The 27,548-nt window shown below is 41.1% G+C and overlaps 1 protein-coding gene across 2 annotated transcripts; it reads right to left on the reverse strand.

The window, feature by feature from the left end:
* Nucleotides 1-133: 133 nt before the first annotated feature.
* Nucleotides 134-27,548, reverse strand: LOC119907082 (zona pellucida sperm-binding protein 4-like). Of its 2 annotated transcripts, none has more exons than XM_038724659.1 (12): nucleotides 27,368-27,548; nucleotides 24,846-25,160; nucleotides 24,643-24,752; nucleotides 24,315-24,525; nucleotides 24,082-24,204; nucleotides 23,816-23,988; nucleotides 22,313-22,410; nucleotides 21,350-21,498; nucleotides 1,188-1,365; nucleotides 971-1,103; nucleotides 288-362; nucleotides 134-218 (listed from the first exon to the last, which is right to left on the reverse strand). In XM_038724659.1, the coding sequence occupies exons 1-12, from the start codon at nucleotides 27,513-27,515 to the stop codon at nucleotides 210-212; spliced, it is 1,722 nt and encodes a 573-aa protein (XP_038580587.1). In that variant the 5' UTR covers nucleotides 27,516-27,548; the 3' UTR covers nucleotides 134-209. The 2 variants fall into 2 exon arrangements, with proteins under 2 accessions (XP_038580587.1, XP_038580586.1); XM_038724658.1 differs by lacking the exons at nucleotides 134-218; nucleotides 288-362; nucleotides 971-1,103; nucleotides 1,188-1,365 and adding exons at nucleotides 20,005-20,092; nucleotides 20,162-20,236; nucleotides 20,846-20,978; nucleotides 21,063-21,240 and having other exon boundaries at nucleotides 27,368-27,546.

The raw sequence follows: 27,548 nt of genomic DNA on the forward strand, positions 1-27,548 counted from the left end.
ACACTGAAGATCACTCTACCAACAGTGTCCTTTTATGAACAATGTCACTGTTTCACAAGGGAAATGTGGTTTCATTCCAGTCATTTACAGACTTACAAGTCTACATTAACAAAAACCCACAAGACCAGGTATACTGTGTTATAAAATGGTTCATTTATTCCATCCCCCCCTTTATCTTCATCTTTATCTTCAAGTCTTCTGCAGCATCCTTATGGTGCCTAGAAGAAAAGAAATTGATTAGACTTCAAACTGCGCTGGTAGCACATTTGCATAGTTTACAGACTCACCTTTCCATCAAAGCACCGTTGTTCACATGGCCTATCTGCTTCAAAACACACTTCTGTAGAGCACATGAAATAGATCTACAGGGGGGAGGGAAAAAACCCAAACACATTCATCATGCCAGAAAAATAAACAGTTTACACATTCCATTACAGTGTTTTCTACAGAATGACGGCACTGTGGCACATGCGTTCTCACAGCAACACGAGCCGCATGTGACCCCATCGAAACCAACATGGTACCAAATGACAGCGGTAACAACCAGGTGTTGTCAATTGTGGATGGCCTCATTCTCAGAGTGATTAATAATTAAACTGTCAAAAGGGGTCACCAAATATACTTTGGCAGCCATTAATACACAAAAACTCTTTATGGGAAACAGGGATAAGTTGCCTCTACTGTACAAAATTTCAAGTGAAGACAATTCAATTGGAGCAGAGACTTCTTCACATTTGAAAACTAGACAAGCTGTAGTACACAGACTTATTTTGTAAGTTTCATTTCAGCTTTGCAATCAAAACAGCGGGATAGGATACATTTAATCAACAGGTCACTATTCCATTTTAAAAAAGGACCCCGTAATGAACAAGTCACCACATTACTGTGTCAGGGAACTTCTCAGTCTGCACCGGTTGTACACAGCATAGCTTTGACCATTTAGACCCATAATGGCTTCCTGAATACTCACTTCTTCATCAAGGTATCTGTTTGTCTTTTGAACAATAAACTGGAAGGCTTCAACCACAAACCGCCTCTGGTGACGATTTGTGGAGTCAATGATTTTAAGGACGGACACATTTGGAGCATAAAGGTTGGGACACCTGGAGACAAACATAACTCATGGTTAGGTAGACAGAGGGCGAGGAGGATGTGTTTTATTCCACATGGAGTTCATTCATGCTTACCCTTCATAAATAAGCACCAGAGCATTCCTTGCAGAGCGAGGGTAAGCTACACAGTAGTTGACGAGGATTACCGCATCTGGTTTTGGAGATATCAGGCGCAGCTCAAGATAGACTGGATTGCCAAGCAGCAGTCGCAAGGGCTGATTGTTTGTGGGCAAGTAGCTTGAATACGTCTGATCTGTTGGGGTTAGACAAAGGGTAGACTCGTGTGCAGTCCTACTCAAGCAGAATTGATCAAGATTGTACTTTTTGCAATTGGTTTAGAAAATAAGGCATAAATACCCGACCTTTAGCAATTCTCAAGTCAACAGCACATAAGCCATTAGAGAGGAGCTCTGATGGCAAGCTGGAACTCGGGGTCTTCACCATGTAGCCAGCGCTGGCTAGTGACTGCAGAGCAACGCCTGCTTTGCTATAGCGACACTCAACCATGAACCTATGCAAATACACGGGTTAACATTTAAGCTTAGCACTACACACAAAAAGCAACAGAGTGGAAGAATTGTGCCCACAGAGTCAAAGTGTATTGTGTAACCCACTAACCTGAGCGGATCACGTGTTGTAATTATGCCATACTGGAGGGTTAGAGATTGGACGACAGTCTGCACTTCAGCCAGGTAGATCATCGTCTCACCAACTTCCTGTCAAGAAACGTCAACTTCTCAGCTGTTGGCTTCCAGTTTCCCAGCAGATTACACAGCATGCATGATGTACCGCCTGAAGCACACCCCTTAGAGTCATAATCCCATCACTGAATCCTACTATGGCAAAGCCATAACCCACCCTGCTCCGATTGGTTCCGCCTATCAGAGAACAGGACGTTCTTGCTGTCTTTAGCAAATTAGCTGGAAATTGTTAAACCGTAATACGTCTTCTAAAATGCAGGTCAACTGTTCACAGTATAGGTAGCAACCCCGTTGCATAAAATTAAATAAAACTAACTTTTAGGTTGCTTTTTTTTTTTTAGCCTGAGATTGTTAACGTAACAAGATCAAGTGAAAATGTTGGATAGAATAAACCGTGTTTGAAAGGGTAGTAAGCCATGACTCGGCATAAATACCACCACCATCTCCCCTTCAAGGGATCTTTCAGTCAATCTCAATCAGATGTGGGCAATAAACTGGACTTGAGCATTAAGGTCTGCAGTGTGAATATAGCTTAACTAGGACTAAGCTTTTAAATTAAGTTTTACGGTAGTCAAGTTGTGAAGCATCTTCCAACTGACTAAAAAGTAACAAAGGGGAGGACTTACATAAGCATGAACTCCACATTCTGTAACGTTGAACTTAAAGATGGCAACTTTGTCGTTGGCAATGACTGGTTTACAGTTTGTACTCCCAGTAATAACAAGCTTGGTGGGGTCCACAGGGATGGATGCAGAGTTGGCACGAATGGCGAACACAAAGTGTTGATCGACAGTGCACTCTAAAGAGAGAGAGGGGGTGGGGGTCACTTGAAATACAGACATTTCCTATTTGAATGTTTTTTAAACCACTTCTCCCTAAACAGAAGCCTCACCATCCATTGGGTAGTAGCAAGCAGATGTAGAAGAATCCACACAGCATCCCATCATCTCACAGTTTGAGGACGATATTCCTGACTGGCCACAAGTCACCTGCTCCCCTGTGGGGATGCCACAACCTAATAGGGCAACGACAAAAACATTCTGACATCAAAAATCTAAGTCGTGTGAAATGGTTACCATTCAACACATTTGCTGAACGCAGTTTCTACTCACCATGTGTCTTTGGTGTTGGTGGTACTTGCGATGCAGGCTGTTGCGGCCTCTCTGGGATAGGGTCAATGTGCTTTAATGTGGGACTGGATTGGCCACTGGAGCGAGGGAACATGCCTGGGTCAAACTTCAGACTCCTCTCACAAGATGCCGGCCGCGGCGGCCGCTGGGGCGGGGGCGATGCCGGCCGCGGCGGCCGCTGGGGCCGCTGGGGCGGGGGCGATGCCGGCCGCTGGGGCCGCTGGGGCCGCTGGGGCGGGGGCGATGCCGGCCGCGGCGGCCGCTGGGGCCGCTGGGGCGGGGGCGATGCCGGCCGCTGGGGACATGCAGGCCGTTGCGGCCGCTCTGGGATTGGGACAATGCGTTTTAATGTGGGATTGGAGTCGGCACTGGAGCGAGGGAGCATACCTGGGTCCAACTTCAGACTCCTCTCACAAGATGCAGTAGCAAGTTGTGTCTGATCAAACTCATTGACATACAACAACTGCAGGCTGTAGCGGTCATTCTGTAACAATTCACAAAGAGAAATTAACTCAATTCAAGACATGCAAAACTACACAAGAACTTTGTAAAGACTACAGAGCCAAGGCAGTTACTTTACAGTACATTTACAGAAACCTACCCGTTTCACATAGCACCCGGTGAAGGGTACAGCCAAGGTGTTAGTCAGAGGGTTCACTTCATAACCACAAGACTCTGGAGCATCCATAACAGACAGCAAGTCCTTTGAGCCTAATGAACAAAGTGAAAGCCTAGTAAGTTCACAACATGCATTCAGCAAAATAAAGACTTGAGTTTCAATAGGCAGAAAAGTCAAGTACATACCCACAACTTTAACCTCACTTAATGAACCTGTCGGCAGAGTAATTTGGAAGCCAAGGTCACTGCAAACCACATCTATCCCAGTCCGACGCTGACTGGTACTGCTGGTGTGGCTCCTTGAAGGGATATATTCAAATTCCATCTCAAAACCACCATCAGTACCTCTGCGCCATGTTCTTGGACTAGAATCTACTGCGTCAGTCTGGTCTTCGTTGGCAAAATTAGCGAGGTTTCCACTGGTGGTGGCACCTTCAACTTGAAGTAATGATTCCTCAAGAACTGCATCTTCACCATCATCGTCCTCCCTGCTGTCATCTGGAGGGGAGAGAGGTAATTGTTACCAATGTCAGATGACTGCTGTCAAAAAAAAAAAAAAAAAAAAAAAAACACACACACACCACATCTTTGTTTCAAACAGGCAGTAGCAGACTATATAGCATTACAGGAGAATAGTAAATGTTAACATTTAAAAAGGAGGATCATTTTAGGAACCAATTTGATAGTTTATATTGATTTGTTTGTAAATTTAGATATTTTTGCATTATTTGTTAATGCTCATGTCCTTGCAGGTCCAAAGGGCATAAAGGAGTGTGCCAAAGCCACCCTAAGATGGTCCTAAGCCCCCCCAAATAATAAGAAAAATAATTTTAAGATTTCTTTTTTTTTTTTTTTTAACAGTGCAGACATGTACTCAACGAGAAGCAAGAATATTGCTAAATACTTTAGAATACTACAAATATAATTTGTATTTATTGTCTTAAATAATCCTGGTTGTTTCCTCTGCTTCATAATTAAATCGCTGATGTGGTCGGGCACTAGGACCCTGAGGGAGGCTGCCTCTAATGCAGCAATACAGGTTTATGTGAAAGAAGACATTTGCAAGAACCTGCTTTCAGTGACCACACGCTTATTATCAGTGCTGTGTCATTGGTGATTGTTTACCTGGCAAGGTAACACTTCGTGGTTCAGACCGCTGGCGACTCTCATAAACATTAGTATGTTGAACTTTCTTGATCTGCGCCCATCCTTCTACTGAAACCAGCAGAGTTGCAGTCAGGACTACCAGCAGCTCAACTCTAACACCAGCCATGAATCAATGTGAAAGCTTTCCTGTAGCTGCTGAAAACCCAGACAAACATGCAGCCCCTTGAAATGCTGCTTGAAGTTAATTGAGTGCACCTGATGACCACTGATTGGCACTCGCTTACTCAACTAAAGTCACAGGTTTGGGAATGAAAACCGCCTGTTTACTAAAGGAAAGGCCTATTTCATGTTTCTAAGATGTTACAGTACTTTTAAAATAAATCAATTGACCAACATTTAATTATGTAAATGTATGACTTTATCTTACAAGTTATAGGCACACAGTCAGTGCAAATACTTAATTGGAGTTTTTTCTGAAGTATAACTGGAATTTATTTTTCAGACATACATTTAGAATAATGCAAGCATGTTCAATTATTTATTTATTTTTTTAAATAACACCATGTATATTGCTTGTTACACATTTAAACAACACAGGGTTTTCCTTTGGGTGCTGCATTATATTGAGGTGTCTGTCATCGTCTTCCTCATGTATGTACATGTCATTGTTTTAAAAAATCATTAAAATAGATTAAAAATAATATGAAACCATCTACTCTCCATCTCAAAAGTAGAATCAACACCTGAGTAAAAACCATATTACAGGCATCACACATACATTTGATCACAAATGTTAAATAGATTACACTTTAATTATACCTAATAAAGGGTGTCATTAACATTTAAGTTATTAATTTCACAGAGCTGGCTTTCATTTCAATCTCCAAAAGAAGCGCTTTGTGTAAACGACGATGTATTTCACAGAGCATTGCTGGACGTTTGTTTTAAAGTTCTTCCATGATGGAACTGAAATCACACCTTTCCGCTTCTTTAACCAGAAGAAAGATAAAATGACACAAATTTCTCAGGGTGGCAAAAGTGTTTATTGCATAGATTTCAGTACAAGAACAAACACATAGTTGAGTACTGCACCACAAGTCAAATAAGCAGACTATTCAATAGTCTTTATTTAAAAAATATATATATTAAGATAGAGGGAGAAAGAGAAACATCTTTATTTCCTCTCCAGTTCACTATTAAGTTTTCAATATGAAAGCCAGATAATGTTTAACAAGTTCTTTGCTTAATTTCTTTTGACTTAATTCACTGAGTGGGGTTGTGACAGACGAGCATACCATGTTCCCTAAACAGGGATGTTATAGATCAGATTTTGATTTTAGTTTAAAACATTCACCATATGGCCCTGCAATGGACTGGCGACCTGTCCAGGGTGTACCCTGCCTTTATCCTGATGTCAGCTGGGATTGGCTCCAGCCCCCCTGCGACCCTGTACGCAGGATAAGCGGTTGACGATGGATGGAGGTTTACATTTTTAAGTCCCATCTTGCAGCAATTTGGAGCCACTAGTATATGTAGTGACTATTATAACTTCTAGTTTGTACCAGTATAAACATACTGAGGCTGTTTCAGTATTAAATTAAAAACCAGTAATGAATAAGGCTTGTTCATAGTAACAGACATACAGTATACTGAAGTGCATGTCATTGCCTATCTGCATATGAAGGAGAGCCACTCCAGCATGAAGGTGCGGGTCTTCTCCACACGAGCCCCAGTGCTCCAGGATGAAGTTGCTGAAATCCCCGAGTGTTACTTAGAAACTGTAATGAGTTACAAATTAATCCTAAGGTATTACTTTATTACTCTCCCTTTCCGGTGTGGCTGACCTGCTGCGCATTCACGTCAAGGATGGTGTGTCCAGTAACGCAGCATGACTTGGATTATTAACATTACTGTTTTGAAAAATGTAATCCATTACACTACTAGTTACTGGAGGAATTACTGTAATATTGCCCAACACAGGTAACAGGAGAGTTACCAGTTTGTTTCAAACCCAAAAGACAAAGTTTCATTAAATCAAACCTGTAAGTGAGATTGTCTGATCCTGGCTTTTCCACTTCATAAAAGCACTCCACTGACTGCTGGAAAACTAGGGACCATGCTTTTGACCTGGGTCTAAACTAACACTGTTTAAGTAAACTAAGCATTCTGTTCGATTTTATATTGCTGTGCTGGCACCTGGTCATTTTGCAATGGTGAGCCGCCACGACGACTTAAACTCATGTTGCCATTACTAGCCACCCTAACAAGTAATCTAATCAAATTTGAGGTGCCAGTAAATGGCTTCAACACACAAAACATGACCATCTTTATATTGCAAATGTGGCATGCTGGACCAGGAAGGGGGGGGAACTGAATGAAAGCCAAGCTACGCCACCTAGGGAACTGCACCCTGGTAAGTTTAAACCTTGATTATTTGAAGGACAAGAAAAAAGGCCCACATGAATGTTACTGATGAGACAGAGGCATGGTTCAAAATATACCAAAGATTTTTAATAACAAACTGGGACTTGAACTGCTGGAAAGGAAATGTAAAACAGCAATACTATGATAAAATGGTAATAGAATTTATTACAATAATTAGTTAAAACAGCCGTAACAAAAAATAAGCAGAGGTCACTTGTGACCAGGGGTAGTACCAATATCCACCTTATGTGCACTACAAACCCCACAGCATAATGGTGCAGTCTATATCTTGTCCTGGTGCATTTACATCCAGGCATAAGTGAAGGTACCTTGCCTCCCAACAAGATGGCACCCTGCTCAATATGAAATACAAAAAGAATCCAAAACAATTTCACTTAAAGTAACCCTGTTGGCTGGACAAAGGGCAAACCATCACAAAAACCCCTCACAAGAATATACAACTAAAGCAAATCTAGAAACTAAAAATCTCAAAACTAAATTGACACAAGTTACAGACAAAAGAACTAAAAACAAAATGTAGAACTAAACCAAACATTAAACTATCAAGCCGAAATGGGGCAAGACAGTAGTGGTCTAAACCAGGAGTAACCCGGAGAAGCGAAGGAAACAGTTAGCCAGGGTCATCCTCAGTATGTTTTAAATACAATTAAAACCATGAGTCTACTTACCACCTCAGATAACACTTGTGTAGTAACAAATGATCCTCTGAGAGAGTTAATGTCAAGTCAATTCAATTCAAATTAGCTTTATTGGCATTAATGTGTAACAACAATATTGCCAAAGCATCATGCAAACTACATAAGAACAATCAACCCCATACATTTCATTAAACAATAATGAAAGCGTAAAGTAATTAAAGCGTATGTGTGTTTGTGTTAAAAAATAAAAATATATTAAAAATTAAAATAAAATAAATAAATAAAACTGTAAGCATGTGTGTGTATGTGTAAAAAAAATTAAACATTAAAATAAATAGATAATACCATAAATGTGTGTGAATATTAATAGACAAAAAATAAAAGAAATTATTAATTGATAAAAAAAAAATCAATCAAATGTAAAAACAAAACAATTACTAAAATATCAAGCAATCAAAATAATAATAATTTGAAAATTATTATTTAAAAAATATTTAATAAAATATTTATTAATACACTACATAAAAGTGTTATATTTAACTAAAACTGGTCGGTGTTAAGAAGTGTTAAAGAGGTGGTATTATGCTCATTTTCAGGTTCAAATCTTAATTAGGGGTTGTACCAGAACAGGTTTACATGGTTTCATTTTCAAAAAACACCATATTTGTCACTGCACATTGCTGCAGCTCCTCTTCTCACCCTATGTGTTGTACGCGCCGCTCTTGAGTTACAGAGCGATGTATCTTACTTGTACAAAATCTTTGTTGGGAGTTGCACATGCGCAGTTCCCAGGTAAGGACTACTAGCCAATCAGAAGCAGAGAAGGACGGGTCGTAAGAAACAAGGTAGTGTGAACCAAATCAAAGCCGCTTCAGACTGCGACCGTAACCTAGCAGATGGTTTAAGTTACTCACAAGTCCACAACCACACATCATCATTGTTCCACATCTTACCATAAACCACTACAGAAATCACCATATTTCAACTCAATTTTACATAAAAATTGGCCAAACAATTTGAAAGTTTTCTCAGTAGCTTTCACATCAGCTGTAACATTATAACTTTAGCTGTGATAACGTTTACAAGAACTCCGCACAATCTGAAGTTACATTGCCGTGTTTATTTTAAATATAATTCACAACCAATAAAGCATACTTACAGGTTGTGATTGTGAATTTCCAGGCCCAAACAGAGTCGGAGTTGCATCGTCTTTTAGGACTAAACGTTGAATTGTTGCCGATGTTCTGACGATCTAATGTTATACTGCCTTGCCGAAAAATGCTACCATAGTGCAAATCGATACTCGACTCTACTCGGCCCTGCTCCGTTTTCCATTGCAGATAGTACCCAGAGATAGTACGTAGCTTGTCGTCATAGCGACGCCACACACAACTGCCACGACGTAATGTTCAATGCGACACACATACCAGCGATCCACACAGCTTTCTCTTTTTTAAGTTAAAATGTTTCAACATTACTCAGAATGTAAAGACAGATAAGCGGTATGAAAACCTTCCAGCTGTGTTTTCCTCTGCCGTTGTTGCTGCAGCGGTCTGTGTGACGGCGGGAGCAGAGGGCTCTGTGAGCGGGCGGCTGGCCGGCATCACATGCTCCTCCCGTGGGTTGGCACAGGCTTCCCCCGCAGCCACTTGCGGAGCTCCTCAACTCTGAAAATGTTCAAGCACATATTTGTTCCGCTATCACTTCTCGTAAAACTGTCAATATTCAAAATCTACACAGCTGATTTCTCACCTCAAAACTTCTCAGATGTGGATTTAGTGATGAAATGCCACACAAAACTGTAAAATCTAAAACTTTCTGTTGCTGGCCTCTGTCTGGCACATGCAATGATGATGCAGTGAATAGTGTATATTCTTTCTGACCAATCAGCAGTCTGTCGTGTTTTCAGGTTACGTTTTAGTATCCCTCAGCTCGCTCCCTCTGACCCCCGCAAGCTGCTTGGCAAGCTTTATGACGTGTTTTCATTGTGATGTCACAAGTAAAGGAAGTGAAGGGCTGGACTACAAACGAGTTGTTTTCAAGTGGTTCAGAGCAGAGCTTTCTGTGGGAGATGGGAACTTTGGGCTTTGGGCTTTTTCACTTTGCAAACCTGTTACATGCACAAAAAAGATATATAACTCAATAAAGGAGAGGGGAAAAGCCAAAAAGCATAATACCACCTCTTTAAAAATTACACTAAATTAGTGTTAAGATACCAACACTCCAAAAATCAGGCACATGCACACATAGACATAAAAGGGGCTTCATTACCTGCCCTTTTTCAAGAGAAAGTGGCCTTTTTTGTGGGGTGCTTTTTAAAAAAAATAAATGAATACACAGTATATTCCTGTTTGCACACAGCTTCCCTATAAAACAAATATATTTATTGGGGAAAAAACTAAACATCAGGTCAGAAGATCACACTTTGTTGAGTTCTGATGCCCTCTCTCTCTCCCTCTCTCTCTTTCTCTCTCTCTCTCTCTTGCTCAGCAGCAGCACAACACAGACAGACAGGCCGCAGCCCCTCCCAGCATCTGGCTTGTGTGGAGGTGAGTGGTGATGAACAAAAGACTAAACTACCAGTGCCTCGAGTTTACCACTAATTAAACAAAAGGCAAATATAGGCCTATACTTCCTAACATGCATGACTCATGAGCTGCGCTAATGTAATAAGTTAGCTGAAGTTCAGTTAAGGCAATATCTCATGGCCATACAGGATAATTTACTGTACTTAATGGAGGCACTACATGTGAATACAGTAGGGCCTAACATTTGTGTCTAATAACGTCATCACAGTCGCCACATTGATATGCAAAGTAGGCGCTAAATAATTAAAATGTGCTAATTTGCACACATTTGAGAAGTTACTGCAGGTGAAGATAGATAGAAGATAGACCGATAGATAGCTATAACTTTATTGATCCCCGAGAATAGGATAAACAAAATAACTAAAGCATGTCACCACAGAACTTCCCCAGTTAATGACTTACATCAATACCTTGTTTTGGTTAGTTTAGAATAAATCTATAGATGCAAACAGACAGAGGGTAGTAGCCTTAAAGGTTCAGTGTGTAATATTTCTGAGGATCTACTGACAGAAATGCAATATAATATCCATAACTAAGTTTTAAGTGGTGTATAAAGACCTTGCATAATGAACCGCTATGTTTTTATTACCTTAGAATGAGCCATTTATATCTCCATAACCGCAGGCACTCGCTTCTATGGAGGTCTCTGTATATTGTCATCATGTTTCTACAATAGCCGACAAGGACAAACAGCGCTACAGAGCGCGTTTCGTCATCACCATGGCGTTCTTCTTCTCCTTGTGTAATTCCGGTGTTCTGACGATATATGCTGCCTTGTTGAAAAATGCTACCGTAGCGCTAATCGACAGCAGAGTCTATCGAGTCGCTCTGCCCTATTGAAAAATGCTACCTTATGTGTTACCTTTTCCAATCCCATAAAGTTATAACTCTCACAGTATTTTGAAATATTCTGTTTTTTGATTATATTATAACATCATTTCAGGGGTAGCGTATTCTGATTAATGACTAATATCCCCTATCAAATAATGCTCCCACCACAGAATCATTTCATATTGCACCACTACTCACTCCATGTGTACTGTACGGAGATGGGGAGCATGTGGAAATACTATATTATGCCATCTTTATTTAAAATATCAATTCTGATAGAGTAATAATGTTTTTCTTTTTTTTTTGTTACTGACGATCAGCCACTTTCTCAACGGCATTCCCAACAGCAAGGTTGCACAGATTTATGGCCGTGGAAACAAACCACGCTTGTGGGTCATACGCATGCGCAGAACCGCTAAGTAGCACATCTCGATAGGTAGCATAAATTGGATCTTTGAATTCCTGAGGGAAGCAAGATGGCGTAGTGAACGGCTGCACGGAAGAAGCTGTCTTGCTCAATTTCCTCAGAACACTCTTTAATTACATATCCCCACTGAAGTATCTTTACTGTTGAAACTAAAAAGAAAGAAAATAACTGGAAAATGTCTCAAACGGAGTTTGAAGACATTTCTTCACTCTCTCGAGGACAGGATCATGACTATGCCATGTTGGACCCAAAGGACACGACGGATAGACCGAGTGGTGATAAACGAAGCTTGGAAGACACATGTGAGTTCACTCCCTCCACTCCATCTAAAGGAGCTCATGTTCGAAAGATAGCAAAGCCAAACGAGGATGAAGTATCAAACTCCACAATCCTTGCTGCAATTAACACATTAGCTGCGAGGTTTGAAACGCAAGAAAAAAAACCTAGAAGATCTTAGCACGCAGCTTAAACAAAACTGTGCTATGATAGCTAGCTTAACCAAAGCATCTGACTTTAACGCTGCGGAGGTCAAAGACTGCAAAACGAAAATATCTGTAATGGAAAAAGAAGTGGAATGCCTAAGAGTGGAGAACATTGAGCTAAAAGAAAGGTCAAGAGAAAATGACATATATAAACGGAGATGGAATTTAAGAATCAAAGGAATGAAGGAGAAAGTGAACGAGGAAACCAGAAGAGATGTAATTCAACTGCTTGGCAAAATAGCACCTCACTGGGAGAAGAACATGGATGACATCATGGACACAGTTCATCGGATCGGCCAGAAACCTGAAAACAGAACGTGCTATATCATTGTCCAGTTCACAAGACGACAACACAGGGATTTTTGGAAGATGACGAAGGAGTTGAAGGTGTGCCACAAGGCTGGAATTAAGTTTCTGGAGGATCTCACAAAGGAGGACAGATTGGCAAGAGAAGCTTTGTGGCCACTCATTAGCCAGGCAAAGAAGGCTGGAGAGAAAGCATACTTTCGTGGTCCATTCTGTTTCATAAATAACCGCTGCATTCAGATTGGAGACGATTAATTAAGAGTTCTTTCTCTGAACGATAATCGAAGAGGTATGTGGGGGGTATTAATAAAAGGTGAAATGTCCTAAGTTACTGAGTTTACAACCATAGAAAACTACATTTTCTGTTGAAGTTTAATTACTTTACATTTACTCCTGCTGTGAAGTTTACCAGCAGATGTTTGGTTTGAAAATCTCTTTATCTTTTGTTTCTCTGAAATTTTCTAACATTGCAATTGTGCATATGTGAGTCCCTAATCTCGCCTCCCAACATGGTTAGTTCAAGGCCTCGTTCAACCTTGGCGATTGATGTTATTGTTTTTAATGACTAGTAACCTTTACAACACAGGGTTGTAACAAACTTCAATATTACTTTTTTCTGATACTGTGCGTGTGTGAGCATAACATTAACTGTCACATCCAATAGATCCAGCAACTGCAGGCAGAATGAGTGTGTGTGTGTGTTGTAGTGTTGGCTTGATGCACAATGTGCATTAAACTGGATTGTTTAAATCAGAATTCGGTATTATTGATTTCAAATTATTTATTGATAAAAATGTATTTCTCTGAAAACATTCTGTTCTGACAATATATTCATGAATAATAAAGCTATTGAAATTACAATGTCAAAAGGTACATATTTCAGGCATTGGTTCCCTGATATTGGAGTTAAGGGATTCCCTAAGTGTTTTTCTCAGAAACTTACAGGTGTGAAAGTAGTGAGAGAATGCGCAGGAGAGAGGTGATTTGATGCCAATATATTCAACAATGAGCAAGCTATTGAAATTGTTCAATTGTAATTTGCATAATTAAGAATTTAATTAATGTATTAATTTATTTTCATGTTTGTTTACAAACTTAGAGGTGTGAAATGTTTGAGGGTGGTCACTAGTTGTATTAGCAGTGGTTTGAGATTTAAGTTTTAAGTTTTAGTTATTGAAGATTGAAATGGATGTGTTGCAATTTGCAGACGGTCTCTAACTCCCCCTACAGCGACAGGCGCATTTGACAGACATTCAGTGCATTGCGCTCTGGACTGCGTCGTTATCTTCAGCGATTTTGAGGTGATCACAGCTATGAAACTTCTGCCTGAATTAGCTCTCCAATATATCCCAAAACTGGAAGAAATGGAGATTTTGACACGGAGCTATTGAATGTAACAGGCGCGAAAACCGACGAATGTTGAATATAAAACTAACTTCATCCCGGTGCATCAAAGCTCAGATCAGACAGCTAAACTTATTATACTTATAATCCGCTTTTACTGCGCTGGTAGAAAAAATATGTAGTTGGATTGTAATTTCATGTAGTTCTTCTTCAGCCTCTGTTATGGCTTTGTTAGGGGGACATAAATGTGCCATTACCTTCCTGAGACAGCTGATGAATATTATTGGCAATAAAACAGTAACAGCATGGAAGCTCAGATCAGTGAACTTCTGTTGAATAATGAATACTTTCCGAATTTGCATTATATTATTATTGGATAGTGCTTTGCCACTGTGCACACAAATGTGTGGTAGTAAATTACAGCGGGATAGGTCAACAATTAACCTAGCCCGCATGTGTTTAGATGGTGGGAGGAAGCCAGAGTACCCGGAGAGAACCCACGCGGGCACAGGGAGAACATGCAAACTCCACACAGAATGGCTGGGGCAACCGCGGTTTGAACCCATGACCTTCTTGCTGTGAAGCGACAGTGCTAATCACTGCAATTGCACCCCAATTCAATTCAATTCGATTTTATTTACAGTGAGGAAAATAAGTATTTGAACACCCTGCTATTTTGCAAGTTCTCCCACTTAGAAATCATGGAGGGGTCTGAAATTGTCATCGTAGGTGCATGTCCACTGTGAGAGACATAATCTAAAAAAAAAGATCCAGAAATCACAATGTATGATTTTTTTAACTATTTATTTGTATGATACAGCTGCAAATAAGTATTTGAACACCTGTGAAAATCAATGTTAATATTTGGTACAGTAGCCTTTGTTTGCAATTACAGAGGTCAAACGTTTCCTGTAGTTTTTCCACCAGGTTTGCACACACTGCAGGAGGGATTTTGGCCCACTCCTCCACACAGATCTTCTCTAGATCAGTCAGGTTTCTGGGCTGTCGCTGAGAAACATGGAGTTTGAGCTCCCTCCAAAGATTCTCTATTGGGTTTAGGTCTGGAGACTGGCTAGGCCACGCCAGAACTTTGATATGCTTCTTACAGAGCCACTCCTTGGTTATCCTGGCTGTGTGCTTCGGGTCATTGTCATGTTGGAAGACCCGGCCTCGACCCATCTTCAATGCTCTAACTGAGGGAAGGAGGTTGTTCCCCAAAATCTCGCAATACATGGCCCCGGTCATCCTCTCCTTAATACAGTGCAGTCGCCCTGTCCCATGTGCAGAAAAACACCCCCAAAGCATGATGCTACCACCCCCATGCTTCACAGTAGGGATGGTGTTCTTGGGATGGTACTCATCATTCTTCTTCCTCCAAACATTTAGGCTAACATATTCTCCATCTCCCAGCCAGGTTTCAGTAAGACAAAATAAGTCAATATCATAATCTGATATTAGTTAATTTACTAGTACACCTTTAGAAGAGAGAGATCTGATGTTTAAGAGTCCACATTTAATTTTCCTATTGTTTTGCACTATTGCTCTTGTGGTTTTAATTTTTATGAGGTTTTTAAGCACAGCTCCTCTTCTGTTTACCTTTGATTTAAATAATTTCGATGGTCGGGGGGCAGACACTGCCGCTATAGGATTTTCACTAAGTAACTCCTGAAATGGAGGAGCAGAGAAGTGTGTTAGACTGCGACTCTGCCTCCTGGTCTAAACTCTGGGTTGTCATGGATTTGGTCCACTAATAAACTTGGCCAGATTTCTAGAAATGAAAGCTGCTCCTTCCCAAGTGGGATGGATGCCGTCTCTCCGAATCAGACCAGGTCTTCCCCAGAAAGTCTGCCAATGATCTACAAAGCCCACATCGTTTGCTGGACACCACCTCGACAACCAGCGGCGGAATGACGACATGCGGCTATACATGTCATCACTGGTCAGATTTGGCAGGGGTCCAGAGAAAACTACGGTGTCCGACATTGTTTTTGCATATGTACACACCGACTCAACATTAATCTTAGTGACCTCCGATTGGAGTCATTACCGCCGACGTGAATAACAATCTTACTGTATTTACGTTTATCCTAAGCCAGCAGTTTCAAATAAGACTCAATGTCGCCCGCTCTGGCCCCAGGGATGCACTTAACTATGGCCGCTGGCTTTGCTAACTTCACGTTTCTCAAAATGGAGCTGCCAATGATCACAGTTAGTTTCTCAGCGGGTGTCGCTGAGTGGGGAAAATCTGTTAGAAACGTGAACAGGTTGATGGTGCCCCGTGGGCTTTGAATGCTTACGACTATTCCTCCTTCGGACAGTCACCCAGCCACCCTTTCCTGGCTGCACAGGGGATGCCGGGGGAGGGCTACCACAGGCTAACTCAGGCCGTTCCGCACCGACTACCGGGGACTGGCTAGCTACAGTAGCTAAAGACTGAAGCCAAAGACTGATCTACCAAGGTGCGGAGCCGGACTTCTAAATCACTGAGCCTCGCCTCCATGTCTAAAAATAAACTATACTTATTACACGTACCATTACCGCTAAAGGAGGCAGAGGAGAAACTGAACATCTGACATACCGAGCAGGAGAAAGTAGGAGAGAGAGAGAGGGAGAAGGAGAAGCCATCGCTAGCTGCTGAGCTAATGTCGCTAACGGCTAAGCTAAAGTACTGTAGCGTTAGCTACCAAAACGTTTGAACAACTATGAGATTGAACAGCTGTCACTAAACGTTGGAAAGAACTGTGAGTGCTTAGGCAAAATTACTGTAAGAATAAGTGTTTAGCGGACAGTTGGTTGCTGTAATCTAACAAATTTAACTGGTATTTAGCGAGAGCAGCACAACACGGTACCAACACACAAGCACCGGAAATGGAAATGAGTCGACACGCTTACCGCAGTACGTCAGCAACGTCAGAGCCTCAGGCAGTGCTGCTGAATCGCTAACAGTGTCTGAAAGGGAGGGCTCGTCATGGATGTGGGTCATTTTATTTACTGTGAAATTATTATTCATTCATTTTACTAAAATGGCCATTACAAATTTAAAAATAAATAAATTAAGGACATTTTGCATTGAAAAAGCATAGAAACATCTCGAGGTTCCAATAAACATTATAGCATCTGTTGAAAACAGTCAAAGATTACAGCAGCCAAATCATTCACTAGGCTACACAGTACTCTTCTTGTGGTGCGCCTATTGCCTGAAAACAGGAGATCATTTCAGCCCTCAGCCTGATGAGGTGAGAGTTTTATCATCAATCTCTTTACAAAATGACACGTAGACAGATGCTAGACACCCAAACACAAGAAAAGCAATCTAGTGTATGCGGTCCAATGCAATGAGGAATGCACAGACCTGTATATTGGGGAGACTAAACAACCACTACACAAACGCATGGCTCAACACAGAAGGGCCAACTCCTCAGGTCAAGACTCTGCAGTCTACTTACATCTGAAGGACAGAGGACACTCGTTTGAGGACCACCAGGTGCACATTTTAGACAGAGAAGATGGATGGTTTGAAAGAGGTGTCAAGGAAGCCATCTACACCAGGGTTGAGAAGCCGTCATTGAACAGGGGAGGGGGTCTACGCCACCACTTATACCCCACTTACAATGCTGTCCTTTCATCACTTCCCAGGAAACTCAACAAACTTAACCCATTGGCCTCAGGTGAAGATACCAACGATGGTCGTTCAGTCTTGGCCACAGGTAGTCTCAACGACTGTAACGACTGTCGTCACAACACCAAGGAACACTAACGAACCAGCGGTATCGATGACCCGGGCCAACGACCCCACTGAGGTTAAATAGCTGAGTTTCCCTGCCAGTCAGTCAGAACTGAAGAAGTCCTTTGGATAAGGGACGAAACGTCTTCCAGTATCTTCAACCAAGTCCAGTTGCCCTTCATTTTAACCCTCGTTGGACACGGTGACATTTATATAATCCCATAGTCATATAATCCCATTTAAAACTGTCATCAGAGGACTCTACTGTTGTAATGACGTGCAGACTACATGGGCACTATTATTATAACATGAAACACAGCAGATCAGTGCTGAATGTTCTGGTTGATATTACAGGCTAATAATTTGACTTCAGCAGCCGAGTGCACTGTTTTGTAACAATTGTAGCTGCTGGATTGGTGTGATGCGCGGATCGGCTCGGACATTAAGGGAACTCATATAGGCCTATGCATTAATCATCCACCCGCCCCCACCAACTAATTATTTTATCAGATTTAGAGACCACACCTGCATGGACATTTTACCACACCTCCACCGGTCCCTGTAGCTTTCCATGTGATTTCTTTATTGTGTTATATAAATGTACTCTGAGTGTTTGTTATCTGTAACGATTTACTTTGATGATTAGAGAGGCTGCTGTCAGTCATTTAAACATTTCCATCTGTGCAGTAATGTCACAGCAAATATCGTGGGACAAAACAAAAAAACCCTGCAGTAATAAACTTGACAGGATAGACAGAGGAAATAGAATTAAACTTTCAGCTTCTGTAATCCATGTTTAGACTCTGATAGAGCTCGGGACTGATCAGGAGGACGGTTGATTTACTCCAAACAGTTTCACTGTATTAACCTGGACTGTGTGTGAGAACTTTTAGATGTGTTGAAGAACACAAAACATGAATTAACATTAGATTTTGACTGATCCTGTCGGCTGTCGGGAGATAAATACGCACAGCATCTCTGGAGAGGCTCTTCATCCAGCCGCTATTCAGTGTTCATTTTTACAATCCTGCTGCCCATCCACACACCACATTCAACAATAACAACATCATCACATCAGTGATATCAAAGTGAAATTACATTAAGGAATGTGGTTAGAACAGCGCTTTATGAGACGCTACACAAATGGTGAAGGGCAGAAAGTTTGATTGCGCATTTGATTACAGCTGCATGTCATGCCTCTTTTAAACTTCACAGCAGCTGAAAAGACTTCCTAAAGGATACAGTGATGTATCCTCGCTAGTAGCTCCTCCAGCAAGACTCCTCGATGTGCATTTTAGGAATTGAGATGTCCTTCAAGATGGTGCACTGAGATCGATTTCCGGGTCACAGGCTCCAGGAGGCACAAATTTGGAAATGAGAAAGGTCCCCTGATCAGCGTGTAGCCAGTAGTTGAAGGTGGTTACGCCCCTACCCCATCAATGCAGAGCCTGTGCGACTGATTCCAGCTCCCAGTAACCAATGGAGGCCAGATTGACCACTGGAATACAGTGCGAAGGTAGTTTTCTTGCCAGTTCGGTGTTCGGATCGGTTCATGTTGTTTTCACTTGGAGGCTGCTGAGCGCAGTTTCAGTACCCGCTTGCCCTGTGCTGCTCCTGGCCTGAAAACCTCCAGTGCTTGAGTAAAAATGTAAACCTAAATACACACCCTGGTGCTCTGAGCTCCCAGTCTGGGCAGGGTAAGCTAATTTGACCAGTAGTTGCAGGCTAACTAAGCTAATTAGATAATGGCAACTAGTTAGCAGCAGTTAGCTGACTTGTTACAGCAACAAGGAAAGCTGTCTGTCCATTGGGGAACTCTGTAAATCAGAGTTGAGGCAGAGCAGCTGGGGAACATCCGGTTTAAACTTGCTCTCAATTTACCAACACAACTTTATAGGAAGATAGAAATAGTTAAACACAAACACTGTGTCTCTTCCTAATCTTACATGTAATGATTGCACCCCTTCTTTTTTGGTTTTGGCAAACTTATTGTATCAATGTGCAGTCATCAACATTTACCTTAGTAACTACGGCTGCATGGTCTGAAACGCATCTTTCTAAACTTTACTTAAGGTTTTAGTAGGTGTGTGATGGGTCAGTCTTTCATTTCGTGCAGTCTCTCAACAATGTCCAACCACTAACAAAACTTGATCTGTCTTCGTGTTGCATTTTCCCTTGTCATGTTACAGTAATATATCACAACATTCTTAAGCAATTCACAACCCAATATCACTTTCAGCTCTCGAGCCATATATCATCCAAATATTTTTAAATTTTGGAGGATGTAGTTTTGGTATTGAACTACTGCATTATTCTGAGGCGTTTCCGTTGATCCTCGATGGAGATTTGCATTCTCATTCCCCCCTCCTTATCTACATATATACACAGTGTAGATTCCTCTGCTCAAACCTTGATCAAAAACACTGAAGATCACTCTACCAACAGTGTCCTTTTATGAACAATGTCACTGTTTCACAAGGGAAATGTGGTTTCATTCCAGTCATTTACAGACTTACAAGTCTACATTAACAAAAACCCACAAGACCAGGTATACTGTGTTATAAAATGGTTCATTTATTCCATCCCCCCCCTTTATCTTCATCTTTATCTTCAAGTCTTCTGCAGCATCCTTATGGTGCCTAGAAGAAAAGAAATTGATTAGACTTCAAACTGCGCTGGTAGCACATTTGCATAGTTTACAGACTCACCTTTTCATCAAAGCACCGTTGTTCACATGGCCTATCTGCTTCAAAACACACTTCTGTAGAGCACATGAAATAGATCTACAGGGGGGAGGGAAAAAACCCAAACACATTCATCATGCCAGAAAAATAAACAGTTTACACATTCCATAACAGTGTTTTCTACAGAATGACGGCACTGTGGCACATGCGTTCTCACAGCAACACGAGCCGCATGTGACCCCATCGAAACCAACATGGTACCAAATGACAGCGGTAACAACCAGGTGTTGTCAATTGTGGATGGCCTCATTCTCAGAGTGATTAATAATTAAACTGTCAAAAAGGGGTCACCAAATATACTTTGGCAGCCATTAATACACAAAAACTCTTTATGGGAAACAGGGATAAGTTGCCTCTACTGTACAAAATTTCAAGTGAAGACAATTCAATTGGAGCAGAGACTTCTTCACATTTGAAAACTAGACAAGCTGTAGTACACAGACTTATTTTGTAAGTTTCATTTCAGCTTTGCAATCAAAACAGCGGGATAGGATACATTTAATCAACAGGTCACTATTCCATTTTAAAAAAGGACCCCGTAATGAACAAGTCACCACATTACTGTGTCAGGGAACTTCTCAGTCTGCACCGGTTGTACACAGCATAGCTTTGACCATTTAGACCCATAATGGCTTCCTGAATACTCACTTCTTCATCAAGGTATCTGTTTGTCTTTTGAACAATAAACTGGAAGGCTTCAACCACAAACCGCCTCTGGTGACGATTTGTGGAGTCAATGATTTTAAGGACGGACACATTTGGAGCATAAAGGTTGGGACACCTGGAGACAAACATAACTCATGGTTAGGTAGACAGAGGGCGAGGAGGATGTGTTTTATTCCACATGGAGTTCATTCATGCTTACCCTTCATAAATAAGCACCAGAGCATTCCTTGCAGAGCGAGGGTAAGCTACACAGTAGTTGACGAGGATTACCGCATCTGGTTTTGGAGATATCAGGCGCAGCTCAAGATAGACTGGATTGCCAAGCAGCAGTCGCAAGGGCCGATTGTTTGTGGGCAAGTAGCTTGAATACGTCTGATCTGTTGGGGTTAGACAAAGGGTAGACTCGTGTGCAGTCCTACTCAAGCAGAATTGATCAAGATTGTACTTTTTGCAATTGGTTTAGAAAATAAGGCATAAATACCCGACCTTTAGCAATTCTCAAGTCAACAGCATATAAGCCATTAGAGAGGACCGCTGATGGCAAGCTGGAACTCGGGGTCTTCACCATGTAGCCAGCACTGGCTAGTGACTGTGGAGCAATCCCTGCTTTGCTATAGCGACACTCAACCATGAACCTATGCAAATGTGGATTAACATTTAAGCTTAGCACTACACACACAAGCAACAGAGTAAGTAAGTAAAGTTTATTTATAAAGCACTTTTCTCAGATAAAATCACAAAGTGCTGTACAAAAGAGTAAATAAAAACAGTATAAAATGTATATAAATATATAAAATTAAAATGACACTAGTGAAAACCCATCAACCAAAAGCCTTCTTAAATAGACATGTTTTCAGATCCTTTTTAAAAGAGACAACAGTGTCTGCCAGACGCATGGACAGGGGCAGAGCGTTCCACAGTCTGGGATCAACAGACTGAAATGACATGTCCCCTCGGGTCTTAGGGACTGCAAGTAGGTTCTGGCCAGAGGACCGAAGACTGCGGTCAGCGGAATACGGCTTCAAAAAAGGTCCAGGATGTAATGTGGGGCCTGCCCATTTAACGCTCTGAAAGTCAGCACTAAAATCTTAAAAATCAATCCTGAATTTTACAGGGAGCCAATGGAGGTCCAATAAGACTGGTGTAATAGGAGAACTTCGAGGGGCACCTGTTAAGTCTAGCAGCAGAATTTTGAACAATTTGCAATTTGTTCAAAGTAGACTTATTCAGACAGATAAAAACAGCGTTGCAGTAGTCGAGTCTTGTCGATATGAAAGCGTGAATTATCATTTCCAGATCCTTCTTTGACAACATTTTGCGGATTTTAGAGATGTTCCTAAGGTGATCGAACGAGCTGTTTTGAGTGTGTCTCCAGGGACATGGCCTGGTCAAACACAGAGTGGAAGAATTGTGCCCACCGAGTCAAAGTGTATTGTGTAACCCACTAACCTGAGCGGATCACGTGTTGTAATTATGCCATACTGGAAGGTCAGAGATTGGACGGCAGTCTGCACTTCAGCCAGGTAGATCATCGTCTCACCAACTTCCTGTCAAGAAAAGTCATATTTGAATGCAAGACTTTACCTTTAAGTGCACCTTATGGCACACGATTAAAAATCGGAAATCTAGATGCAACACTATCAACCTGTGACATAACTGTGTGCTACAATGGCAGGTCAGGGTGAGGAACTTGAGGCAAATGTAGAGGTCTGCAGCATCAAACACGCTGCCTATATTTGGGACAAGAGTCTATCAGGGACAGGCCTTTTACTTCCTTTCACTCCAAACTCTTGCTCAGCAAGTTGTTAATTTCAACCAGTGAATTTTACTTGTATAACATTCACTTATTTACCATACCTGTAGGTCTGAATTGTTTCTTTAAAAGTAACTGAATGATTGAACTGCGGGGAAACACACTGATCTTAAGATGAGTGCGTGTCCATATTGACAAGTTTAAACATTTCCATATATTTTTAGGAGCGATCTAAGCAGGTTAGAACTAGCTGAAGATGGCGACTCGGTGGGCTGTAAGGTGTTTTATACATTTAAAGAACTTCTCTGAAAACCAGACCCGGTGTCTAATTGAGTCCTGTGTTTATTTTTTAAACACGTTTCTACACCAGGCCAGTAAGCAAAAAAAAAAGAAAAAAGGGACATCTAGGGCAATCACTATCCAATCTGATTATTTTGCTCATATGTGACTCAGCAGCTTTTTTTGTAACAGTGTGAAAAGTTCAAGTCACATGGAATCTGATTCTTTACAATTCGGGCTACTTTAACATGTAGCCCAAATCAGATAAAGATTCCATTATGCAGATAAGCATAATGACAATGAAGTTGAATCTAATCAGAAGTGGTACTAAATGAAGAGCCGTTTGGGAGCCAAAAGGGCCGGCTCTTGGAAAGGAAGGCAGCCATAAGATCTGACTCCCTTCAAAGAGCCCTAATCCCATCACTGAATCCTACTACGGCGAAGCCATGACCCACCCTGCTCCGATTAGCTCTGCCGGTCAAAGAACAGGACGTTCTTGCTGTTCTGCTGTCTTTAGCAAATCAGCTGAAAGTTGTTAAACCGTAAAACGTCTTCTAAAATGCAGGTCAACCCTGTTGCATAAAATTAAATAAAAAACTAACTTTTAGGTTGCTTTTTTTTTTTTTTGCCTGAGATTGTTAACGTAACAAGATCCAGTGAAAATATTTGATAGAATAAACAGTGTTCGAAAGGGTAGTAAGCCATGACTCAGCATAAATACCACCACCATCTCCCCTTCAAGGATCTTTGTAATTTTCAGTCAATCTCAATCAGATGTGGGCAATAAACTGGACTTGAGCATTAAGGTCTGCACTGTGAATATAGCTTAACTAGGACTAAGCTTTCAAATTAAGTTTTACGGTAGTCAAGTTGGGAAGCATCTTCCAACTTGCTAAAGTGTAACAGAGGGGAGGACTTACATAAGCATGAACTCCACATTCTGTAACGTTGAACTTAAAGATGGCAACTTTGTCGTTGGCAATGACTGGTTTACAGTTTGTACTCCCAGTAATAACAAGCTTGGTGGGGTCCACAGGGATGGATGCAGAGTTGGCACGAATGGCGAACACAAAGTGTTGATCGACAGTGCACTCTAAAGAGAGAGAGGGGGTGGGAGTCACTTGAAATACAGACATTTCCTATTTGAATGTTTTTTAAACCACTTCTCCCTAAACAGAAGCCTCACCATCCATTGGGTAGTAGCAGGCAGATGTAGAAGAATCCACACAGCATCCCATCATCTCACAGTCTAAGGACAATATTCCTGACTGGCCACAAGTCATCTGCTCCCCTGTGGGGATGCCACAACCTAATAGGGCAATGACAAAAACATTTTGACATCAAAAATCTAAGTCGTGTGAAATGGTTACCATTCAACATTTCTATTCAGCACATTTGCTGAACGCAGTTTCTACTCACCATGTGTCTTTGGTGTTGGTGGTACTTGCGATGCAGGCTGTTGCGGCCGCTCTGGGATTGGGTCAATGTACTTTAATGTGGGACTGGATTGGCCACTGGAGCGAGGGAGCATACCTGGGTCCAACTTCAGACTCCTCTCACAAGATGCAGTAGCAACTTGTGTCTGATCAAACTCATTGACATACAACAACTGCAGGCTGTAGCGGTCACTCTGTAACAATTCACAAAGAGAAATTAACTCAATTCAAGACATGCAAAACTACACAAGAACTTTGTAAAGACTACAGAGCCAAGGCAGTTACTTTACAGTACATTTACAGAAACCTACCCGTTTCACATAGCACCCGGTGAAGGGTACAGCCAAGGTGTTAGTCAGAGGGTTTACTTCATAACCACAAGACTCTGGAGCATCCATAACAGACAGCAAGTCCTTTGAGCCTAATGAACAAAGTGAAAACTTAGTAAGTTCACAACATGCATTCAGTAAAATAAAGACTTGAGTTTCAATAGGCAGAAAAGTCAAGTACATACCCACAACTTTGACTTCACTTAATGAACCTGTCGGCAGAGTAATTTGGAAGCCAACGTCACTGCAAACCACATCTATCCCAGTCCGACGCTGACTGGTACTGCTGGTGTGGCTCCTTGAAGGGATATATTCAAATTCCATCTCAAAACCACCATCAGTACCTCTGCGCCATGTTCTTGGACTAGAATCTACTGCGTCAGTCTGGTCTCCATGGTTAGCAAAACTGTAGAAGTTTCCACTGGTGGTGGCACCTTCAACTTGAAGTAATGAATCCTCAAGAACTGCATCTTCACCATCATCGTCCTCCCTGCTGTCATCTGGAGGGGAGAAAGGTCATTGTTACCAATGTCACAGATGACTGCTGTCAAAAAAACCCAGCCATTTCCTTGTCAAATCGATCTAGATAGCCCAGTCAAACGGTTTCTTCCAAAGTCCTTATGACTAAGCGGTTGCTAGAGTGGACTGAAACACAAACATCTCAGGTCATCTATGCTTGATATTATGGAAATACATAGGCTAATACATTTCTCACACATTTGATCCACTAAGTTAACAATTTAGTTTGTTTTAAACAGGCAGTAGAGCAGACTATAGCATTACAGGACAATAGTAAATGTTAACATTTAAGAGGAGGATCATTGTAGGAGCCAATTTGATAGTTTATATTGATTTGTTTGTAAATTTAGATATTTTTGCATTATTTGTTAATGCTCATGGCCTTGCAGGTCCAAAAGGCATAAAGGAGTGTGCCAAAGCCACCCTAAGATGGTCCTAAGCACCCCCAAATAATAAGAAAAATAATTTTAAGATTTTTTACAGTGCAGACATGTACTCAACGAGAAGCAAGAATATTGCTAAATACTTTAGAATACTACAAATATAATAATTTGTATTTATTGTCTTAAATAATCCTGGTTGTTTCCTCTGCTTCATAATTTAAATCCCTGATGTGGTCGGGCACTAGGACCCTGAGGGAGGCTGCCTTTCATCGCTGCTCTGCTGAGCGCGCGCACGCACACACACACACACACACACACACACACACACACACACAGTGAAGGAAGATTGATTCAGCGTAGCGAGTGATACAGAATGAAACTGTAAGTTGTTAGTAACGGTTACTTGCTGAACTTAAGCCACGTTTACATGAGCTGAAGGAGGGGGGGTATTTTAGTTAGCTATGGAAAACAGTAGTGTTGATAATGTGAATGCCGTTAATATTGCCTCTCTCAAGTAGCCTATTTAATAAAACAAAAAAATATAGATGTTGCCTAAATGGCTAGGCTATACATTAGCATATACCCACAGGAAAATATAAAATAAAACCAATCATACATACACACACACACTACATGTATCCATACATATAGTAATCATTACTCCAAATCTTTTATTCCTTCCACAATCAGGTTATTAAAATCAGACAGTAGCCACTTTAAAGTCTCTTTAGAAACAGCTTATGTATGTTTGTATGCAAGCCGAACTACAGAGCAAAATCACACTGATTGAACCAATCCACAGTGCAGTAACAGTAATTAAATAGCATTCTTTGGACCTGCAACTTATCTAATAGAGAGAGGAATTAGACATGGCATTACTATCACATTTACATGAACTGGGTAGCATTTAAGTCCAGTCTGGCCTAAGTGATTTCATTCCATTCAGTATTGATGTGTATAAAAGCTAAAGCTCGTGCCTGCTGCACCGTGACATAGCGAGTACCAAGTACCCCCAGACCTACCCCCATGATTTGAGGATTCATGATAGAGACTGTATTGTCACTGTATACAAGATACAATGAAATGAAGTTTAGAGCAAAACACAAAATTGCATATAAGCAACAATGATTTCTATAAAATAGTGTTAAAAAAACAGCACATTTTATTCTCTTGATATATAGGCTATATATAAAAAACCCACCCACATTTTTTGCTTCTAACGCCCATGTTACATATAGTAACTTTTGTTCAACAGAGGAGAAATGAAAAAGTCAGAGTACGTCTATCGCTTTTTATTTGTTAACATCTTGGCTTCTTCACATAAGTGTAGTCCTAATACAGTAACAAAAGAAACGAGTGCAAAGATTTTGCAAGTACAAGTTACACATACCATGGGGGCTAAGCCCCCCGTCTTTCAATCCTAGTGACGTCCATGCTTGTACCGTTGCCTTTAATACTTCAGTTAAGGTTTAGTTCATACAATCATTTTCTTTCAACCTCTCATCTGGTCATTATTTATTTTTCTGGTCATTTTTACAAGCAAGCAAGCGTCCTCGTCAGCCACTGGTCAATCCAATCATAAAGTCTGTGAATTAACTCTGTAAATAACGGTTACAGAGTGATGTCTGTGTGTTACTGTCCATCATAAATTACATAGTGGTACAGCTGTAAACACACAAGATTTGTTAATATGATGGAGTTCTTAATGCAGTAATACAGGTTTATGTGAAAGAAGACGTTTGCAAGAACCTGCTTTCAGTGACCACACGCTTATTATCAGTGCTGTGTCATTGGTGGTTGATTACCTGGCAAGGTAACACTTCGTGGTTCAGACCGCTGGCGGCTCTCATAAACATTAGTACGTTGAACTTTCTTGAGCCGCACCCATCCCTCTACTGAAACCAGCAGAGTCGCAGTCAGGACTACCAGCAGCTCAACTCTAACACCAGCCATGAATCAATGTGAAAGCTTTCCTTTAGCTGCTGA

The sequence above is a fragment of the Micropterus salmoides genome, unplaced genomic scaffold, assembly GCF_014851395.1.
Source record: "Micropterus salmoides isolate LMB-PRFRI ecotype aquatic unplaced genomic scaffold, ASM1485139v1 Ms_hic_scaffold_17, whole genome shotgun sequence".
Lineage (NCBI taxonomy): Eukaryota > Metazoa > Chordata > Actinopteri > Centrarchiformes > Centrarchidae > Micropterus > Micropterus salmoides.

Excerpts from the sequence above, each read along its gene's own strand:
- LOC119907082 (XM_038724659.1), bottom strand. The coding sequence starts at position 27,515 with ATGGCTGGTGTTAGAGTTGAGCTGCTGGTAGTCCTGACTGCGACTCTG. Across the intron at positions 25,161-27,367 it reads ACGAAGTGTTACCTTGCCAG|ATGACAGCAGGGAGGACGAT; the intron begins GTAATCAACCAC and ends TCTCCCCTCCAG. Across the intron at positions 22,411-23,815 it reads AATGTGGAGTTCATGCTTAT|GAAGTTGGTGAGACGATGAT; the intron begins GTAAGTCCTCCC and ends TTTTCTTGACAG.